At 44.6% G+C, this 21,457-nt stretch overlaps 1 protein-coding gene across 4 annotated transcripts in view; it reads right to left on the reverse strand.

Annotated features, from left to right (window-relative positions):
* Positions 1 to 5,485: 5,485 nt before the first annotated feature.
* epb41l5 (erythrocyte membrane protein band 4.1 like 5) overlaps positions 5,486 to 21,457 on the reverse strand; it is a 28,661-nt gene continuing 12,689 nt past the window's right edge. For 2 of the 4 annotated variants that reach the window (XM_053877124.1, XM_053877125.1), the window contains exons 10-26: positions 21,183 to 21,271; positions 21,023 to 21,098; positions 18,853 to 19,022; positions 17,888 to 17,994; positions 17,686 to 17,704; positions 16,963 to 17,008; positions 16,722 to 16,840; positions 12,260 to 12,399; positions 11,825 to 11,907; positions 11,558 to 11,692; positions 11,071 to 11,138; positions 10,311 to 10,385; positions 9,650 to 9,731; positions 9,483 to 9,566; positions 9,037 to 9,099; positions 8,842 to 8,966; positions 5,486 to 6,644 (exon numbers count right to left, since the gene is read on the reverse strand). In XM_053877124.1, the coding sequence (XP_053733099.1) occupies positions 6,575 to 6,644; positions 8,842 to 8,966; positions 9,037 to 9,099; positions 9,483 to 9,566; positions 9,650 to 9,731; positions 10,311 to 10,385; positions 11,071 to 11,138; positions 11,558 to 11,692; positions 11,825 to 11,907; positions 12,260 to 12,399; positions 16,722 to 16,840; positions 16,963 to 17,008; positions 17,686 to 17,704; positions 17,888 to 17,994; positions 18,853 to 19,022; positions 21,023 to 21,098; positions 21,183 to 21,271 (1,551 nt within the window). In that variant the 3' untranslated portion in view covers positions 5,486 to 6,574. The remainder of the gene's footprint in view (positions 6,645 to 8,841; positions 8,967 to 9,036; positions 9,100 to 9,482; positions 9,567 to 9,649; positions 9,732 to 10,310; positions 10,386 to 11,070; positions 11,139 to 11,557; positions 11,693 to 11,824; positions 11,908 to 12,259; positions 12,400 to 16,721; positions 16,841 to 16,962; positions 17,009 to 17,685; positions 17,705 to 17,887; positions 17,995 to 18,852; positions 19,023 to 21,022; positions 21,099 to 21,182; positions 21,272 to 21,457) is intronic. The other 2 variants (XM_053877127.1, XM_053877126.1) reach the window with 2 other exon arrangements.

The raw sequence follows: 21,457 nt of genomic DNA on the forward strand, positions 1-21,457 counted from the left end.
CGACCCCTGGCTACGCCTAGAAATTCTGTCCATAAAAGTGATGAACCGAACCGGTGACAAAGGGCAGCCCTGGGGGAGGCCAACATGCACCGGGAACAGGTCTGATTTACTGCCGGCAATGCGAACCATGCTCCTGCTCCGGTCATACAGGGACCGGACAGCCCCCCGCAGAGGGCCCCGTACCCCATATTCCCGGAGCACCCCCCACAGGACATCGCGAGGGACACGGTCGAACGCCTTCTCCAAATCTACAAAGCACATGTGGACTGGTTGGGCGAACTCCCATGAACTCTCGAGCACCCGATGGAGGGTATAGAGCTGGTCCAGTGTTCCACGACCGGGCCGAAAACCACACTGTTCCTCCTGGATCTGAGGTTCGACTATTGGCCGAAGTCTCCTCTCTAGTACCCTGGAATAGACCTTTCCAGGGAGGCTGAGGAGTGTGATCCCCCTGTAGTTGGAACACACCCTCCGGTCCCCCTTCTTAAACAGGAGGACCACCACCCCGGTCTGCCAATCCAGAGGCACTGTCCTCGACTGCCACGCAATGTTGCAAAGACGTGTCAGCCACGACAGCCCGACAACATCCAGGGATTTCAGATACTCAGGACGGATCTCGTCCACCCCTGGGGCCCTGCCACCGAGGAGCTTACAAACAACCTCGGTGACTTCGGCCCGGGTGATGAGAGAGTCGTCTGAGTCCTCAGTCCCCGCTTCCTGAATGAAAGACGTGACGGCGGGATTGAGGAGACCCTCGAAGTATTCTTTCCACCGCCCGACAACATCACCAGTCGAGGTCAGCAGTTTCCCCCCCGCACTGTAAACAGCACCGGTGAGGCACTGCTTCCCCCTTCTGTGGCGACGGATGGTTTGCCAGAATTTCTTCAAGGCTGACCAGTAGTCCTCCTCCATGGCCTCTCCGAACTCCTCCCAGACCCGAGTTTTTGCCTTCAAGACTGCACGGGAAGCGGCACGCTTGGCCTGCCGGTACACGTCTGCTGCCTCAGGAGTCCCACAGGCCATCAGGACCCGATAGGACTCCTTCTTCAGCCTGACGGCATCCCTTACTTTCGGTGTCCACCACCGGGTTGGGGATTGCCGCCACGACAGGCACCGGAGAAGAACATGGCCCACTCAGACTCCATGTCGCCTACCTCCCTCGGGATCTGGGAGAAACTCTCACGGAGGTGGGAGGTAAAGACGCCGCTGACAGTGGGTTCCGCCAGGCGTTCCCAGCAGACCCTCACAATACGTTTGGGCCAGCCCGGTCTGACCGGCTTCCTCCCCTGCCAGCGGATCGGTTGACAGCTCTGCCCCTCTTTTCACCCGAGTGTCCGAGACACGTGGCCGAAGGTCAGATGACACGATCACAAAGTCTATCATAGACCTCCGGCCAAGGGTGTCCTGGTGCCATGAGCACTTATGGACACCCTTGTGCTCAAACATGGTGTTCGTTATGGACAAACTGTGGGTGGCACAGAAATCCAGTAGTAGAACACTGTTCAGGTTCAGATCGGGTAGGCCGTTCTTCCCAATCACGCCCCTCCAAGTCTTGCTGTCATTGCCGACGTGGGCGTTGAAGTCTCCCAGTAAAACAATGGAGTCCCCGGTTGGGGCACTGTCAAGTACCCCTCCCGGTGACTCCAAGAAAGCCGGGTAGTCTGCACTGCTGTTCGGCCCGTAAGCCGCGACCGCCGTGAGACACCTGTCCCCAACCCGTAGGCGTAGGGACGCGACCCTCTCGTTCACCGGGGTAAACCCCAAAACGAAGCTGCAGAGCTGCGAGGCTATGAGCAAGCCTACGCCAGCCCGCCACCTAGTTCTCTTTGCACCCTATGACTCCCTCTGTGGGTGGTGGGTCCGCAGGAGGGACGGCCCATGTCGTTCATTCAGGCTCAGCCCAGCCGGGGCCCCGGCTGCGCCAGTCCCTCACACAAGCTGTCCAAAAACACGTTGCAGTGTCGACTGAGAATACACTTCTACCACATACTAACAGTGACTGTAATGGTCGAGCTGATGCTGACATTTCTGTAAGATGTTTCTCAACTTTTAAGGAAATGATGCTAGTTACAGCTTAAACCACTTCGTTACACACACTGAATCCCAATGTGTTTGCTGGTGACTTTTTCACCGGCACCACCGCAAGAACAGATGGATTTCCTGTTGCTTACTTCTTAGCCCACACACTCTCATGCACGCTCTTGGATGGATGGATGGATGGATTCCTAAAAAATGAGCACGTACACAAGAAAACCAGAGTCCCAGGCAATGAAAGTGAGGACAAAAAAGTTCTTGCAAAGATTTGTTTTCTTTGTTTGTTTTTTACTTTATAGAAATTTAGAGAACAGCTTGCACCTGCGACTTAACCAACGGGAGCTTCCATACACAGAACAATCCCACCGCTGAATAAATGACAGCCAAACAATGAGCTTTTCCTAAGACGGACACAATGCTGACGTGAAATGACCAATTAACTTTTGCGCGTTTGTGTGTGCGTGTGTCAGCTCTCCTATGAATAATGAGGCTTTTGACTGAATCTGGCACATCACCATCTTACCTGGCACAAACACACCACACACACTGGCAAACACACACTCTCACAGTGACAAAGGAGCCCTTCAGGGATCAATTACCGCTCACTCACGTCTTCATCGACACAAAGCTTGGGTTATGAATACTGACCACACACACGTAGTATCTGAATGTGCTCTGATAGAAAAGATGCTTGAGCTTCGTTTGAAAAGGCAGTCAGAGAAGGACATCAGCTGCTGCAGCTTGCTCACCTTCGCCAAAGCCTTGACAGTGACTGACCAGTGGAACCCATGAAGTGTGGACAGGTTCAGTAACTGAATATCATCGAGATAGTCTTTGTTTTTACATCAATGAGATTTCAGTGAGTTTTATTATTAGTAGTAGTAGTAGTAGTAGTATTTTGAGCTCAATTCGTGTTTGTTGTTCCAGCTTGATGCTTTTCCTGCATGTATTTTCTAGTGTGTGGTTTGGTATTTTGCTGTGGCATGTGGAGTCAGTGTGTAAATCTGAGTCACTGGTCTGAGGGGAGCTGTTCAACTCACCAACCATGCACTCAGTCATTGTTCTGATCATGGGCTGAGGGGAAGGCGGGGCAGGTGACCACGTCAGTGAGTCCCTGTCTCGCTCTGAGGAACCAGGTGGTGATGCAGGTGACTGTAGATCAGCAGTGGAGAAGCAAGATGATGATTCATCACGTTTGAAACATTTGCCTCTGATTGATGCCATGCAGCCCAAGAATGGCTTCTTTGTTCAATGACATAACTCTCTTCACTGGCATCATCAAGAAATCTGGGGGTCAATTTATATTGTTGATATTTCATCATTAGGAATCCCAAAATCTTCTGAATATGTTAGTCACACGGAAAATTGAAGCGTCATGCAGTAAATCAGAGTTTTAAAAGCCTGTTTTGGACTGGCAGCCAAGTTGATGGTTGAAATGCTGAGCGGCCCCCAGCCAGCCAGGACTCTCAGATGGGGCCTTGCAAGTTGCCCCTTAGACTAAACTTGGAGTGACAGCGCTGCACGCTGGAACTGCTTGTTTGAGAAGATTTGATGTTTGTAGTGTTCCTCACAGCTTGGTGGTCATGGCAGGGGATGGATACAATGCTTCAGTCTCCCGTCAGCAGAAGCTGAAGCAGTCATGACCGTTTATCAGGTCCATTTGATCACCAATGATTCAGTTGGACGCCGGCCGCACGTGGGCCCATCTGCTGCAGGGGGCTGTCCTGGCTTTGCTGTCCCAAAATACCAATCCGAGCAGCGCATTCTTCAGTCAACTCTCAGCAGCTCCTGCCTCTCTCGTGGCTTCCGTCATCCACAGGCCGGGCCCAGTGTGCAGGGCCACGACACCTTCCTCTCGATGACACATCCCACTGCTCATTTCTTCAACGGAATATTCACACTACGCGGCTCCACAAACAATCTCATCACTTCCTAATCCACTCGCTGGCGTGACTCACAACCCATCTGATTTGCAGACTTTCTGAAACAAATGAGACGCTAATCTTGAACCTGCAGATACCAGACTGACAAGCTTAAGCAGAACCGCCGGGGAAATATACGGCCCAATCTTGTTTAAGACCCACACCCACAAGACGGCCCCACCATTGAAAACAAAGCGCTCCTTTCTCGTGGCGCTCTGAAGGAAAAGTCCGAATTATGAATTGATAATCCAAAATGACTCTAATAACGAGATTGTTACCCCTGTTTTATTAATATGTGTCTTCATTTCAGAGGCCGCGTCGGGTCGATACTTGAATAACGTTTGTTAAACAGAGAGCGCCATCTACTGATCGGCGTATATTAGTGTGCAGAAATGAGACTTGAATGCGGCCGAAAATATGGAAATGTATCTTCCAGCTTCTCATGCTGCTCCAAAAAGAATATTCTAAGCTATAGAGATACAAGTGCAGAGGGAAAACCAAAGCAAATATTAAAGAGTGTTTTTAATTTATTGAAGCTGCTTATATTGGGGGTGTTTAACGAAGACCACCAGGGCCATTTTGACCCGGAGGGCAAGGGGTGTGTACGGTACGTAAGGACAACTGAAGCCCCGCATGGCAACTGACACAGCTCACGAGTGTCGTGATGCTGCCATCTTGTGGCTAATCTACATCATTACATTTGATGCCTTACACTTCTTCACAGTTGTACTCGACAGTGAGTTTACTAGAGACACGAGTTTAATACCCATTATGGCCTTCAACAGTTCCGTTAGATTCCCAGAATGATGAATTGCCTTCATCGTACTGAGGCTTATACGCGTCACTGACCATGGCACCGCCGGATACCGGCCCTCATCTACTGACGCAGCAGGTCAGAGGCAAGTGACCCCTAACAAGGAAGACACAACAATATAGTTTCCTCCACCGTCCACTTGTTATTCAAGGTCCTGGCACAGGGGCAACTGCTGGAGAAAAGAGGTCCAGAGCTCCACCTGACCTGGTTGAATTCAGAGACGCAAACCCAAGAGACTGACCTGGGACTGGCTCTCGTCTTCCTCCCAGTGGGACAGGCCTCCCTCACCAGGGAGGTCCTCCTGAGGTCCATGCTGAGCAGGGATGTTTCCGTCCTGGTGGTGGCAGCATTGTGGCCCAACTCTTGACCCCATGACAGAATCCTCAGAAAGGTGCCAGTTTCAATCACTACATGTTCAGTAGAAGGTATTTGACTGCGCTCGGGCACCTCACGGGAGGAGCTCCTTCAATGAGGGGTACTGAACATGGGTTATTTTGTTGTGTGACAGAATTGTCTCCAGAGCTGATTAGGGTCCGGCACCCTCACCTGGCCAGTCAAGAGGCACCACCCCACGAGTAAGTCACCCAGGACAGCTCAGCTGCTGCACTGCTCCAGAGCCTTGAGGAACTCTGCTGACACAAGACGCTGCCAATAAACCAGTCTCTGATGAGCCATGTGTGTTGCATCAAACAGACGGAGACAGAGTTTGCTAGCAAATCTTTACTGAGAGACATGATCAGGTTCCCCAGGACAAAAACAGGCTTTGTAAAAATGACAGCGAGGAGGTTACAGTGCCCACAGTATTCCAGTTGATCAGTAAAATACTCCTAAATTAGATATGGCCAAATGCTGAGTGGAATGGAGTTTGACTTATTATAAAAATATATAGAACTCTACTTCATATCTACAGGAATCATTTCAAAGACATGTCAGAACGAAAGGACATCATTTTCCAATCGAGATCACAATACTTGGGCAGAAGCTACATTCTATTTGTACGAGTCAATGAGATACAGATCGTTAATATACTCAGAAATATAGAATCAGATCACAGTTTCACAGACAAGTTCCACGTCACCTCTAAAGTTCTATTTGAACTTCAAGACAACCAAAACTATTCAGCTAATCTATGAGGCGTTTGGGGGTGACGACAAACAGTACTGATTCAAACCACAGATTTACATGCCTGTCGAGCCATAAAAAGGTCACCGACAGCCCAACATTAAAATTTGTCTTTAAAAATGTCAAAAAAGCTGCAGCTGATATTTGTCGTAGAGTAGTCTTAATCGGCCAAATTAAAAACAATAAAACATTTATTTTCAAAGAAGGTGAATGGCATATTTTCATGGGGAATCAGTTCAGCCACGCCTCCTTCACAAAAATTGATTCAGTATTTTTTAAAAATCCTCGAGTATTTTTGTCCAGTGGTCTCAGCCCTTGATCCAGAGTGACTCAGAGTTTGTAATGGCTACAGATACAGCATTGAAGGTCTTCCAGTCTTGGCGTCTGAGACGAAGTCATTGCGTTTTACGTTGACCACATGAAATCACAGACAGACTGAGGTGGCATCCAGTGTTTGGGGACAAATGTAAGAAAACTACACTACATTTCAAAGCAGAACTAGCATTAGCAGGTTTTCTGTGTGTTTACGAGTGTTGTTGCGGCTTTGCTCCCTTATCTGAACTTTCATACTAGAGGATCAGTGGTCCAGGCGTGTGTGTGTGTGTGTGTGTGTGTGTGTGTGTGTGTGTGTGTGCATGAGAGACGTCACTAAACGGTGCGATAGCTGCTTCAGGGTTTGTCATCAGAGCTCTGTGGTCAGGAGTCCTCTGGGTTTGGGCCCATCTTCTGAGGAAGGCTGCTGATCCGCACAGCTGTAGGAAACACACACGCCAAATATATCAGATTAAATGACAAATTTTTTGTATAATCAACAAGCTTGAATTATGCTGGCTCAATACAAATTGGTGTAGTGCACAAGGCAGCCAAAAGGGGGCAGTAAACGTCGGTTTGGACATGCGCCGCATGTACAGCTGTTAATTCAGGAAACAAAGCTACAGCTAACAGATGTTAGCACCACACACTACAAATACTTCGAGTTTATGTTTCAGCAAAGTAATTAAGTAACATCAGTTTCAGGGAAAACAATGTTATTGTCAGGAAGAGCTCCACAGCTGTCACCAATCGAAAATGTATGAATGAATAAAATCAAATTACATGGGCTTTATTATCAATGTACCAGAAGTAGTAAGGACGAAACTACACTCCTGTCCGGTGGATATACATAACAGGGAGGACAGAGGTAGATGAGAAGAGAGAACAAGAGGGAGGAGGACGGAGAAAAATGCAACTCTCAGACCAGGCTCCTGTGGGAGGGGAGGAGAACACCTCAGCACACGAGCAACATGGAAGACAGAACTCAAGGACTGCATGTATGCCAACAGCATGCCATTCTTCATGCCAACGTTAACTAATAAGGCAACTTACAACATAGCATTTGTTTTTGCAAAATCTAGAGTCTCTACAAAGAAAGTTAAGATATTCAACCTCTTAGGCCCAGCTAGCATACAGCCTTGGCCTATTTGTGGCCCCGGTCAAATCAAATTGGACATGGCGCACATTTTAAATGAGTAAAATTCTACAAAGCCAGAACATGACGCAGCAGCTGACAGAAGAGAACAGGGGACTTGCAGTCACATGACTGTCACTACAGTAGTCCCCGCCACAAAGACCATTCAGAGTGGCTACAGCTCCGTTAGACAGCACGACATTGAAAAGGAAAATGACACTGCAATTCATTTTTCCTTGCAACTTATATTGTGATATTAACACCAGCAGAATTCCCACCACATAACTTGAGCAGTGAGAAATGGAATAAGGCAAAAAAATGGCAAGTACAGAAAAAAAAACTGTGTAATTCAGTTAGCAGGGAGAGTGCTGGCAGACATTGTCATGGGTCATTGCGTCATCACATCGTGCTCTGTGACGGTGACTCGTGTGACCGAAAACATTAGTCACATTTATTCTGGGTTGTGGCAAATACAGCGAGGCACAGGCGGCACAGTCTGGATGACCTATAAGAATGGGTGATGCAAAATAGTTCCATATTTCTGACGTGGATTTTCTGGGGACTTCTAACTCATCCCTCGGAGAGTCATACTCCCGCTCTTCCCTCACCGGCTGCAGCATGAACAGAGAGGAAAAGGGGCTGCCTGTGAGCTGAAGGCTCACAATGACAAACCTCCACTGAGGAAAGAGATTCCTCAGTGATACTTAAATGAAGCAAAATAAAAGTTGAAAACTCAGAAAAAAAGATGGAAGATATCACACAGCCCAGCAAAGTCACTTTTGCACATGCGTACATCACGATGACAGTGATTTAAGCGATTAAGGTGCAGCCCGAATTTCTCTTTTTTCCACAAACAGAACATAAACCAAAAACTGGTCATGCCCTCCAACCTTTATCAGAATAACAAGAACTTGTAGCACAAGCTTGCAAACAAGTTCCATTCAGCTATGACTTGCTGACTGTCAAAAAGACAAATGTCCAAGGCAGCTAACAACAGTTGCCCAAATGCATTGTTCAATATTCCCAATGTAGAATATTTCTCCTCACATGGCTGACGATTAGGCTACTATTCCCGAAAAGGGGTGAGAACCTGCGGTCAGACAGTCTGTTACTGACTGGACAGATTGCACGTAAATCCTTCATACATATGGAAGCTGTGTACTGTGCACGTTACATGCCGTCATATGGTCAAAATGTACTGTCTGCATCATTGTAGAAAAACAATGTTAAACATTTGCGTCCTAACTTTTGCAGCGGTAAAGGGACATCAGAAATGTTGTATTTCCTCATGTTATGAGATCAACATGCAATGAAATGAGCTTTTTTTTAAGTAGGAGCGTACCACTCTTTCGACCTGCGTTACTGTTGTTATACTTTGATTCTGAAATTGAATCAATGAAATTCCATTTTTGTGAATGTGTCTCAGGTTTTGTAATTGTAGTTTTGCATTTGTGATTCATCATTTGCCCTTCAGGGCCACCATCTGAACACAGGGTCGTTACCTCGTGGAGATGATGCTACATGCATTAGCAGGGAGGACGGGGGTGATGGCTGCTCCTCGATCCGCAGGGGAGAACTTTGCAGAGGGGTCCATGTCCAGTAGACCGTTGGTAAATGCACCGAGAGGCTGCAGTGATGGAAGAATGTGAGTTACAGCTGAGTCTAGAAATCAAAGTCAAGTGTGGTTGTTGACTCACAGGGGTAGCGGGAATGATCCAGCGCGGTGTGATCAGAGGTTTGGGCAGCTGCACGGCTGGGATCTACAGCACAGCAACAACAGCAAACATGTGCAGGTATTAGTGAGAGGGTCTCTAACCTACCTAAATGACAATGAACGACACACAAAGATGAAGGTTCTTGATGTGAGGAGTGGAAGTTACACTACAAATCTTTTGGCAAACGTGTTGATCTGAAGCCACTTACAGTTTCCAGGGGCTCTCACTGGTCACCTTAATAGGATTCAAATACCTACTCTACAGCCCATCAAGCTAACCAGCCGTCGCTTTCATAAAACGGTGAAACTCTACATAGAGCAGCTCAAACTGAACGAATGATGCGAGACCAAGGTTTCATCAAATATACATCCTTGTTCTAATTCTGAGTAACACATGGGAGCAAAAAGCCAGGTTTGAAGCCGACGTACCACTGGTATTGGATCTGTGAAGTCAATGAGATTGTCAGTCAAGGGTGCTGCCATGCTGGGCATGTCGACTTCTTCTGCTTTGACCTGGAAGCAAACACAAATCAGCATCATCAAGCACATCACTTCCCATCTGTTCCACTTCAAAGCTGCGAGCAAATTGGGTTCACCTTCGCAGCCAAGCTCTCAATGGCAGGCTCAGATGGAATCTTGGGAAGAATTGGGTTGGAGTCCTCAGATAACCTCTCTGCGCTGTGGAGGAGTGATCACAGAAACAGCAGTCATGATTAACGCTGAGAAATGTCACTTGTTCCACGTGTTTTGAATTCAAGTGAAGCCCTCACACGGCGAAAAGTGATCTATTCTTCCCAAAGTCAGTGTTGATCCTCTGAGAACAACAAGGGCTCCAGGCCCCAGACGACATGAGGAAAAGCAGTCTAGATTGTCGAAGCGTTTTCTGCATCAGTGCCTCAGCAGACCTCGTGAAATGCTTGGTCAAGCGTCACTGTGCCTGTTTTTGTGTCATCCAACTCAAGTCTTACTGAGCGAGCACGGATGCCGCCAGTATCCAGGCAGAACTCAGGTCATGTGACTGGATGCCGTGGACCAAACATATGTGCAGTGCTTCAACGGGCCACCAGAGGCCACAAAAGCCTGCAGACCAATCATTTTAAACCATGTTACAACAAAAACCCATTTTATCAATCGTTTTTTTATTGAGAATTCACTGCTAAACACTAGTGAATCAATGGATGGACATCAAAGGTGAACATCAATTGTACCGCTAAGAATGGTTCACTAAAGACTGTACACAAAGGAGTACACACTCACCCAGCTGCGACTGATGAGAGGAGGCTGGCTGGGTTGGTGAGATCCCGAGTCATATCTGAGCCATCAGGTCGCTCACTAACAGACAGAGAGAGGGGTTACGTCTTCATTATGGCACACCACTGTAATTGATTCTTTTTTTGGTTCATGACAGATCACAGTACAACTTCAGGTTAAATCATATCACAGCCTGGTCCTTAGAAAGGTAGATGGATGACCGGACACTGGGAACTTCAGTAATGTCTCTGTATCTGCATAAACAAAACTGTGCCATTCAAACACAGCCAAAAATAGAATCCTCAACTGTGTAAATTTGAAACATTTGGAGGAGGGGAGGCCTGCTCCACAGGGCTGCCAGAGAGAGAGAGAGGGGCAATCAGATGGAAATGGAATTCCAAGTAACAATAAGAGACTTTGTTTGCAATGTACCTGATCCACCAGGACCAGAAACACATACATGCAGAACTAGGTAAGAGAAAGGGGAGAAGCGGGAAGGTGAGAGGGACCAAGCAGACAGCTGGAGGCAATGGAGGCCAAAGCAGAGAAGAGCGAAACCCTGGTCAGAGTAAATAACTGCCAAAAACAAACATGGCCTGGCTCTGTGAGTGCTGAGAAACAACAGTAGCACCACATAGTTCGTGAGTAGGAGAACTAATAATGCTGTGGTACGCAAGTGTGCGCAAGGACAGAACTCCTCTACATGGGATGGAAAGAAGTGGGAGACCAGCCAGCCTCCTCAACAGTGAAGTATCTCCATACATACCTCACACAGCTCTCTGGTAAATTACAGTTTTTGTCTCCGGACGCCACAATGTGTTCTTCCAAACATCCCTGCGGAGACAGAGTACACTCGATGTCAGCCTGTGCTCACTTTAACTGTTAATCACTTGACTGTTTTATAAGTAGGACATGTTGACTAATCATGGTCAGAATACATAGTAGGGACAGCATCATGTGTGTCTCTGACCACTGCTGAAACGCAGATGTTCATGTGGCCTGAGGCAGCAAATAAAGAGGACATGATGGAGGAGGAGAGGGTTATGTTGTTCTCAGAAGAAAATGAGCATCTGTATGTGTTCAGCTGATTTTATCCATGTGCACACTGGTTATGAGGTGGGTCAGACAGCAGAAACAGCACCGGGGAGTTCGTGTCCCGAAGCAAACCGAACATATCTTGACTGATAATTTGATTTAAAGTGCTTCTCAAATGTTCACGTCTTGTTTAGGCTGAACTCCTTTTCAGTTCCCACCTTCAGCGCCGCGGCCTCCACCTGTGCTTTCAGGATGTTACTCTTCATATTGTCGGGGGTTCGGAGAAGAGGAAACTCTGGACTGCTTCCTGTGCTGCTGAGAACACATTTGTCTGCAATCTTCACAATGTCCTCCTGTTTTCCACACGACACAGAAAGAGAAAATGAAATAGATATATATGCTTTTTTTCTATAGCAATGTGACAATAAGTGGCACTTATATATGTGGTAGTAGTGAATATTTCACATTCAGTCCAGTGAACTGACCTGGTTGTTCATCACCATGTTGACATTGACATTCTTTGTAGGACGTGGGCTGCTTTCCAACTCCAGCTGTTTCAGTCGAGCTGCTGTTAGGACCAATGGAGAAACAAAGAACCCCCAAAGCAGTTTTAAGTACCATCATATTTTCACTTAGTTTAGATGTACACAAAGAGCAATCATCAATAAATGGTCTGCAAGTAGCGAGTCTATTATTAGTAGGCTTCCTCCCTCTTGAGTCAGTAAGGGAGCATGAAAATATCAACACTATCTCAATACTTGATAAATTCTATATTTGGTGTTTCCCATCAGTCACCTACCGAAGCCTTTGCAGTCACCGAGCACAAGCTTTGTTTTTTTTTTCTTAAGAACACATACAGAGTGTGAAGACAGTGAAGCACTTCATGCATCCTTTTGTCACCAATGTGTGTATCAACTGACCAGAGTGGCTGAGTGGGTCGTCCATCGGCGCAGGATAGGTGTTACTGCTGGCTTCCTCTGCAGTGGACTCAGCGGCAAGAGCAGGAGGCCTGAGGACGTCATCGATGCATGTTTCTATCAGGTCAGCAGCCATCGACAGACTGGAGGCAGAGAAAGACGGAACACAGAGAGAGATTAACTTGGTGTGATTTTACCACAAATACACAACTGCACCACTTACCTGGACTTTTCTTAATAATAATAATACAGCCTGCAAAATGAAAAAGGCTTGCCATGCTGAAACGCATAACCCACATGATCTTTAAAGTCAAAAAAGAACCATGAGGAGCAATGTTCTCAGAATTGGGAAGAATGTGGCCTGTGATACTTGATACACAGATTTGACTAAAGCCTTTTCATCAACCTGGTATTCACTTCAATATCTGTATTCCCTCAGGACTCGGCTGAAAAGATGAGATTTTGAAATGCAGCTCGCAAGTGCTCACACATACAGAACCATGAGTGGAAGAAATATTTGAGATATAAATAGTGAATACAGCAAAAAACTATTATCCAAAGGTAAAATATGTAAATGTGTGTAAAAAACGACACACTACCGATCCATTTAAACGGAGGAGAGGACTGAATCCATTTCCGTGACCAGATGTTAAGCACACTGAAGGCATTTCATTTGGCTGAGGTTGACTTCCACACAACTCAACAACCAAGCAGCAAATCGGTGAAGTGAAACAAAAACAATGTTTAAGCAAAATCATTGTTTTTATCATTTACAGCAACAAAAATTGAAACATGAATAACAAAACATTTCAGTGATTTAAAAAAAGTATTATTGTGCACATGTTCTTAGGAAAGTGTTCAAGATAAACAAAGCTTCATTTGGTGACCATTCAACATACATTTTCTAATAAATCATAGAATCATCTTCATTTTAGTGCATGAATACAATATAGTAGATTTGAAGGAAGGAACTTGGCACACTGGCCATTTAAAAAACAGAAAATACAAACATTGTAATCTCAAAGGTTCATTTTTCTGAACTTAAGCAGATACAGCCAGTGACCAGAGAAGAGCAGGTGTTTGACTGCAATGCTGCTCAAGTAGAAGTCATGATGCAGGCGTATTAAAAGGTAGTTGGCTATCCAAATCAAAGGCACTTAATTCCAGTAGTAAGCAGTAATCACTGATCGGCAATACTTCTAACTATGCAGTAGGATGTTTTTGGACAAGCTTAGTCAAATATGCATATCTAAACATGTTGATACAATTCCATAACGCAAATATACTATTAAGGTTTGGGTTTGCTTTCAAGAAAAGTGAAGTGACACTTTTGACCTCTAAGAAAAAGGACCCAAAAGACTCCTCAAGTTTTTAATCTAAGTTGCAAAATGTTGAATTTAAAGCTCAGTACTGCCAACATAAACAGATGGGCTGTTGATCAGACATTCCAGTGGCTTCTACACGTGGATACAGTGTTTTGGAGAGGGGGTAGGACCTTGTAATACTTGCGGTAGATGCTGCAGAATGGCACCAGAAGTATCAACAGACTCCAAAAGACGGGCTGACCAAGGTGTTTATACCATTGACTTTTAAGTAATCAGAGCACAGTTAAATGTGCAGAGACTTGGAGAGGAAACCAGTGCAGCAGTTCAAATGAAATGTGGGGAACATCTTATCAATTGAATAGCAAAAAAAGACTTCAAGGAAATAATAACAGGGAGATGAGAGTTGATTAAGACTTTCTTGACCTATCGTGTCGCTGCTGCCCAGGCCTCACTGAGACACTCAGCTGTCTATTTCAGCATCAATGAGGAGAACAGAAAGTGTTGGCTGAAAGTACAATCCACCACTGAAACAGGAAAAGGCTCAATCGGATGACAATATCAGGAAGGCAGCAGCAAAAGTTTGAGGACTTGTGTAGCTTTTGAATCCGTCTTAAGGAATGTGGGTAGTTACAGTGTGGTTACTGAGGCTACAGGTCCATTTCAAAGTCCAGTTCCTACCAACACAGGAGGTGACACACTTGTGATGGACTTATCCAACTCCGTTTCGGGAGCTCTGACGTGGCAGGCAGAAGGATGGAGGGGTGAGGAGACCTGTGGTGGATGACGTGGAAAAGGGAGACAAGAACAAATGGGAAAACACTGAAGCAGAGTGATGGGTGGAGTTAGATAGTTGGAGCAGTAGGAGGGGGAAGAAGAGGAGGTGAAAGTGTCAAATGACACAACAATCAATTATAAAAGAAGTAGATTTGAGCAAAACAAGAAGCAAAAGTCAAGGAAGATCTGCTCTACAACGGTTGAAACCAAGGGTTGAGATTCATGTTGACATAAGCCGACGTGCATATGTGGCTAATGGGTATGCCATGTCCCACCACGAAAGCTCATCTAACTGGTGTTCATCTATGCATGCGGTCATGCGAGCAGTCAAAGGGAAGTGAAGTGGACCGGATGTCTCTGGAGTGTCACGAACCTGGATTTGCACCTCTAAGAGGCTAAGAGGTCTGATGATTCAAGTCAAATCAATCTTTATACTTTATACTATTGTAGCTCTTATCTCTCCCAGGAGCCCGGAAGCAAATAAGCATCTTCCTGCGTAGCTGCACGGCAATCACTGACCTCATGATCCCTGGCAGCCAAACCAGGTCATAGGAAGTTCAGCTATATCTTCACATGGTACGTTCTGTCCCATGGCTCATGCACTACGGACAACACTAAAACGTTTGTTTTCTGCACAATTAAGATGGGATAATTTTGCGCTTCTGCAGGGAACATGTCAACACTATAGGATGGGGAATGATGCATGGTTCGCCAATCAGACCTACTCCAGGCAAATTCAGCGAGAATACTGGAAGACTTGGCTGCAAGAATGTTTTGTGTCAGGATGTCCAAGCACTGAGCACGCAAAAATCAGGTACAGAAAGCCAACAGCCATTTGAGAATGAACCAATGAGTGACATTCTGCAGCACATATGCCTCTTTATAACATGTTACTTTAGAGGAGTAGAAGAAAGTCACTGCAGATCAGTGGGACAATCTAGCAATGCCTTGCTTGATGCCACACAGCTACACGCCTGACTACAAACCGCTACCGTGAGATGACCGAAAAAGCATGGAGGTCCACATGTCCTGTAGAAATCCTTATAAAGATCACAAAACACCCGAGTAAGCAAGATGTCAATGGGATGCAGAACAGAAACATGAAATCAAGAAAACCAGACGCCAGGCTGCAAAAGAATCACAAACAGCAGCTCAAATCAAACCATTGATTAATAATGCCAAACAAGAGTTCCGACTACATCGATTAGGTTCGCACTTCATGCTGATCAACAAGAAGGCAGCCGAGAGACGAGACAACTCCACCTGAAGAAAGCCCTCATCCCAAAGCAGAAGGAAATGGTTGCCATTGCACAGCGACTGATTGGTTAACACACCAGCAAAAGCTTAGTACGTTGACGAACATACCTGGTCTGACCGAAGACAATTCTTCATCTTATGTTATTGCTGGAACACAAAGGGGAACATTGCAGGTTCACAACCAGGTAGTGGTTGAGAGGGTGGAGAGGCAGGTTTTGCAGTAGCAGACCTCACCTTCCTCTGTCTCTGGTTCTGTTTTCGACCTAACAGCTAACAGAGCCAACAGCACCATGCTGAATTCAGGACACCACACAAATACAAAGCAGTTCTCGTAACGTATACCTCATAACAGACACCTCCTTTATACGATTCATATGGAACAATTCCATGGGCCTGCTCCCAATTTGCTTGCTGGACTTTTCCATATCTGAGGTATTTTTTCCTACCTTATCTTTTCTGCCAAATTGCTGCAAACACTGACATTGTCAATCACACTTCATTTTCTTTTTTCCACCTTAAATTTTTGCATGATGGTGTTGGTCACGGTTTGCACAAGATAACCTTTCAAGATGTTTGGAACTTAACTATTACAACACAGCCAATCAAAGGACACAGTGTCAGGAGCGCAATTCCTGATGGAAACAGGCACTTGAAACAATAGGTCCATTCTGACTTCCCATCATAAATTTAAGTTTGTTTTTAATAACTGCTGGCACTGTGACTCACACACATGGACCATCAGGCATTGCAAGTGAACTCCTAGGGTGGATCTCGGTGTAAAACGCTGGAGTGGCGTAATGGAGTGGAGTAATACGCCCAATAGGAATGCTTCTTCTCACTGTCACTGTGATGTAAGTGATAAAAGCTCTATGCAATATTAAAACAAACATGGAAAGCAACAAATACAGCATTGCAGTCCTGTGGCCATCATCTAACCTACAGCAGATCATGTGTTTCGGTCCCAAAGTGAGGTGGAAATTGTCCATGGATGGAAAAAGATGAGGAAAAACTGGCGTCTTTAAAGAACAAAGAACTTAGTGAAACTTTTAACTGTGGTCACATTACAATTGTCCCATTGTGACAAAAACGGATTTACTTCAGTTACCCACCTTCTTTTTTCACCACCGGGACTTCTGGGTAGAGCTTCAATTTCCATCGGAACAGAGGGAGAGGCAGCGACAGGACTGACGACCGGCACACTGGACCATGCACCTCGAATGGCAGGGACCTGGAATTGTAAACACCGGGACGGAACATGACGTAAGATTATTAAAGTTCTTGCCACAAAGTTGTTGTACTGAGTCACTTCCAACAAAGTCCTACTTTCAGAGTGGCAGGTTGGTGTCTCACCTTATTTTCTTTCATTGAGCTGACTCCATTGCCCGAGGTCAGAACCCTGCACAGCGAGAGAGAGAAATCAGTAACTTCTGAACACCTGGAACATCTTGGAAAGAAATCCACATTATTGTAAATCTGAATCCAAGAATAGTTCAAATATCCCGACCGCATGAACTTGCCAACTGCATGTGCTCTTACAGACACGAGAAAAGAAATAGCAAACCAAGACAGACGATTTGTTGGTGACATGGGCAGGTTTTGCTATCTTGGCAAAATCAAATGCATCTTGTATTAGACTGCGTCAAATAGTAGAACAAAGCATAATAGTGTTCAATCAGTTAGCGTAATAAAGTAATTCATCACAGGTGAATACAGGACAAGCTTCATCACGACCTCACTCTTCCAGCTTTCTTAGGGAGAAAATGAATGTTCTTTTATTTAAGTTTAACTACCACATCAAGAACATTGCAAAAGTCCCAGAATCTGCTGATGCTGCTGTCAAAGTACCCAACTGATCCCACTAGCAAAAAAGACAAATCCCAACAAAATGCTTTACCCTGTTACCAGATTAAAACTAATCCCTAAAATTTCCTTAACTGCTGGCCACATAACTTGCATTTCTGATGGATATATTCAGTCACATCCCATCACTGAGGAGATTAGAGTATTTACACTTAGTCTCCAAGTGTTTCACCCAGATCTAGACTTTGGATCAGATCAGTGTGGTTTACTTACTCTTGAGGATTGTATGGACCTGTAAGAGAACAAAAGCACAACAATTGAGTGCTGAGTCCAGATAAGTTATCCAACACCAGGATGATATTACACTTGCAGCAACGAATTTGTCACCAAAAGTAGCATTTCTGAACGCTGATGTCAACACAGAGTAGCAAGCAAGTCATAATGAAGAGTCGTCGTTCGTGAACGCTGTGATCACCTCGATTCTGCAACGTTCTTCTGGAGTAACGTCGACTGGGTCTCCTTTCAAATGAAGCTGACCTCCTCGCCTTGCTGGACTTGGTTGTCTGGTACTCTGTGTTGCCACTAAAAACAAGCATGAAACAGAATATTCACAGACTTTTTATTATACATTTCCAGGGATCAAACTTCTAGGATTGCCTTCTGTGAACTCTGGACTGTGATAATAATTTGCAGACTACATCAATCTTGAATAAAGGCAAAAACTGCTACTGCTTAAATAGCTGCAGCAAAACATCACCTCTCTATCGTATTGGCATCCGTTTCTGTACTGAACTCTGCATTTTAAACTGTATTTTTACAATCTTCATTCCACCAAGATATTGAGCAGCGTCACACCAGACCAACGACGTTACTGACATTATAATGCGCTCAATGTGCTGTGTATTATCATTGTTCTCAGAGCGCTGCGTGGCAGCTAAGACCAGTCGAGGGGGCAGAGCTCCACCACAGCAGTGACTACAGTGCATTGAGCACTTAAACGTAAATAAAACAGGTGATTTCATTGGTCTGATGTGACGAGTAATTATACCTGAATACCCTGAAATTGACAGTAAATGTAACTACAACTATCATTGAGGAGCACAGAAAATATTAGTAACAAGTGTATCAGAAGGACAGCTCATGTGGTGAAGGTCAGAGACAAAGTTAAGGACGAAAGACTCAGATGGGCAACAGATAAAGGCACCAGTTAGAAGGAAAAGCGGGAGACAACCATTGAGGTCCATGCAGATCAGGGGGGTGAGCAAGGAAGATAAAGATAGGTCAAGGTGGAGTGGATTGAAGAGCAACCTGCAAGTCAATGTCATGGAGAGGAGAGGAAATCCCAAGAGAAGAGTGCGACAGTGTTTGTGAAGATTCTTCACTTTAGATCTAGTTGGTGGGATCCTCACCGACACTGGCAATAAAGCTTTTTTATATCACCTGTATCTGAAGCGTGAACCCATGCGAATGAATCCAGAGCGTGCCGAGTTCTTCTGAACTGGTCCTCTCAGTCGGAAGAAAGCGTGATGTTCCACCGCACACTTCCACAGGTGCTTGCAGGCTTTGGGATGATCCATTCTGAAGACGAACGTGTGCTCCTGCTCTTTTCCCTGAGGAGCATTCATGGAAGCAGACTGAATCATGTAACGTGTTTAAATGTTGACATCAGATACAGGTCATCCATATTTAAATGCATTTCTACAACAAGACTCTATCAAATGCAACTTTTGTTTACAAAATAAATGAATATAGACCTGACTCCTCAAAAGTATGCATCCGTAAATTTGAATGAATCATATAAATTGTTATAAATGGTTATGAAACTGTTTTTAATCATAACCCCCTCGTTCGGCACCTTGTACACAATAGACCATTTTCCATTCCATCGTTAAATAAAAGTCCACGAAAGCAAACTTAAAAGGCAGTTGAAACCTTCACCCAGTTAAATCAAACAACAGATCTTCCATTTTCATGAAGCTATTCCCCACCATCATTCATTTTGAAATGAGAAACATGAGGAAACAAAGGTCCATTTCTACTCAACATATATTTTAAACTCTTGAAACTTCTAAGGAGCTACTGACCACCACAGAGAAAAAGTAAAACCGAGGTCAAGGCGCTCCTGTTCAGGGGGTCTTCTCTAAAGACCTCTTTTATTAATGCCCCACAGACATACAGAAAGAGAAACCAAGTTAAGCATCCTGTTTAATAACTTTCTGCTACTGAGTCAGTTGTTCAACTTGCATTTGACAATCAATGAAAAATATTTTAACATGCACAAAATCATATGCACAGCTTTATGTAATGATATCTGTATCTCAATACATAACACAAAACTCAACTGTTTTTCAAGATTTAACAGTCATTAACAAGGGATCATTATATATAAATATATAAATCAGCTTGTTGTACAGTTCGGTAATTTACGGTCAATTCCTGCCATGACTAGGGGGATGTAGAGGACTGAGTTAAGAGGTGACTAATGCAAAGCCATCGCCTGTGTGTGTGTGTGCGTGTGTGTGTGTGTGCGTGTGTGCATGTGCGTGGAAGAGCCATGCATACCAGAAATACCAGAGGGAAGGCTCCTTTATTAACTTCACACACAGTCCTCAGGCATGGTCAACACAAGAACAAAGGTGCTAATATTTCGAGCTTTATCATTTGTAATTGAGACCAAAGTCTTTGTGCTCTGCACATATATTTTAGAGAAAAGAGACCCTTGGGGAGGGAAGAAAATTCAACTATTTGATGTGTGTTTCAAACATGTGCCATACCAGAAAGCTTGCTGTTTCCCACCAATGCCCCACTGCAGCAGTTGATCACATGATCCATGTGACAATGTTCCTGATGTGTAGGTTTAGAATGCTGAACTCCTGTTCTACATCATCTTCAAGTGCCACATATGCTGCTCCATTTTCAAGTTATTGCAACTGTAATTTTAATTTGTCCTGAAGGGTTAGGAGTGAGAGTATTTACGGTACAGGACCACTTCGAGAGACTTCCACCAGCCTTCCAGGGTGACATCAGAAGTGTTAATGTATGCCAATGTTTTCCAATCTTCAATCTGAAAAAATCCAGAGGCACACCACCACAGTACCTCGGCCAAAGCGCTATTGTGATTAGTTGAAAGTTCTGCATAAAAACTCTTTTAATATGTGAAAAATTGTATCTACAGACAGCCAGCAATTTGTGCATGTTATTTGCAGGAACAAATTGCAGAAAATGCTGGCATGTGCAATATGGCAAAATATGCATCATGATTTAATTACTTATTTTAAATAACTTTGGATTTTATCACAATGTCTTTTGCATAATTTTATTCTACAATGGAGAATTCCCAGACCTATCTTAAACATTCTTTGCCTCCGCTTGCTTCATAACAATTTTTTTTCTCTTCACATTTTGGAGAGTATTTATTTGCATGTACATTTAGTTTTTCCAAGCTTTAAATAAACAAAACTTTTTTGTTTTGAAGTCACGTTTGCCATTAGCTCTGTTATCTGTGCAGTATGTAAATATTTCATGGATATAGCAAAGTCACAAGAGACTACTACTTTATTAAACGTTCAAACCCAAACATCCACATGTGAGTGCATGGTCAGATGCTCACATTCACCTGCTCATCATCCTCCACCACCACAAGAGTCAGTTTGCTTTTCTTGAAATCCAGACGTGTAATTTTGGGCCTGTGAGAAGTCAAGATTAGAATTCAACAGAAGCAAACACAGCAACTGATGGTGTTAATGACAGACGTAAACAGGATGACATACCAGAAAAAGAGGCCAATTTTTGTTTGACCTTCAAACACCAGGACTCCGGTGGGAGTTAAACCCAGACTGTACTCATTACCGTCACGTGCCTGCACCATAAGAGGGACAGATCAAATTGCAACCTTCTTTGTTGTGTTTCTTAATACTGCATAGTGGCAGAAAAGTTTTCAGACACCCTTAAAACTTTCAGCGTTTCAGTTACAATTTGTCATTTCTCAACACTGTCAGCATCAAAGTCAACAAATAACAGTGCAAACCGAACATAAAACAAACAA

This window comes from Synchiropus splendidus, chromosome 10, assembly GCF_027744825.2.
Source record: "Synchiropus splendidus isolate RoL2022-P1 chromosome 10, RoL_Sspl_1.0, whole genome shotgun sequence".
In the NCBI taxonomy this organism is placed as follows: Eukaryota; Metazoa; Chordata; class Actinopteri; order Syngnathiformes; family Callionymidae; genus Synchiropus; species Synchiropus splendidus.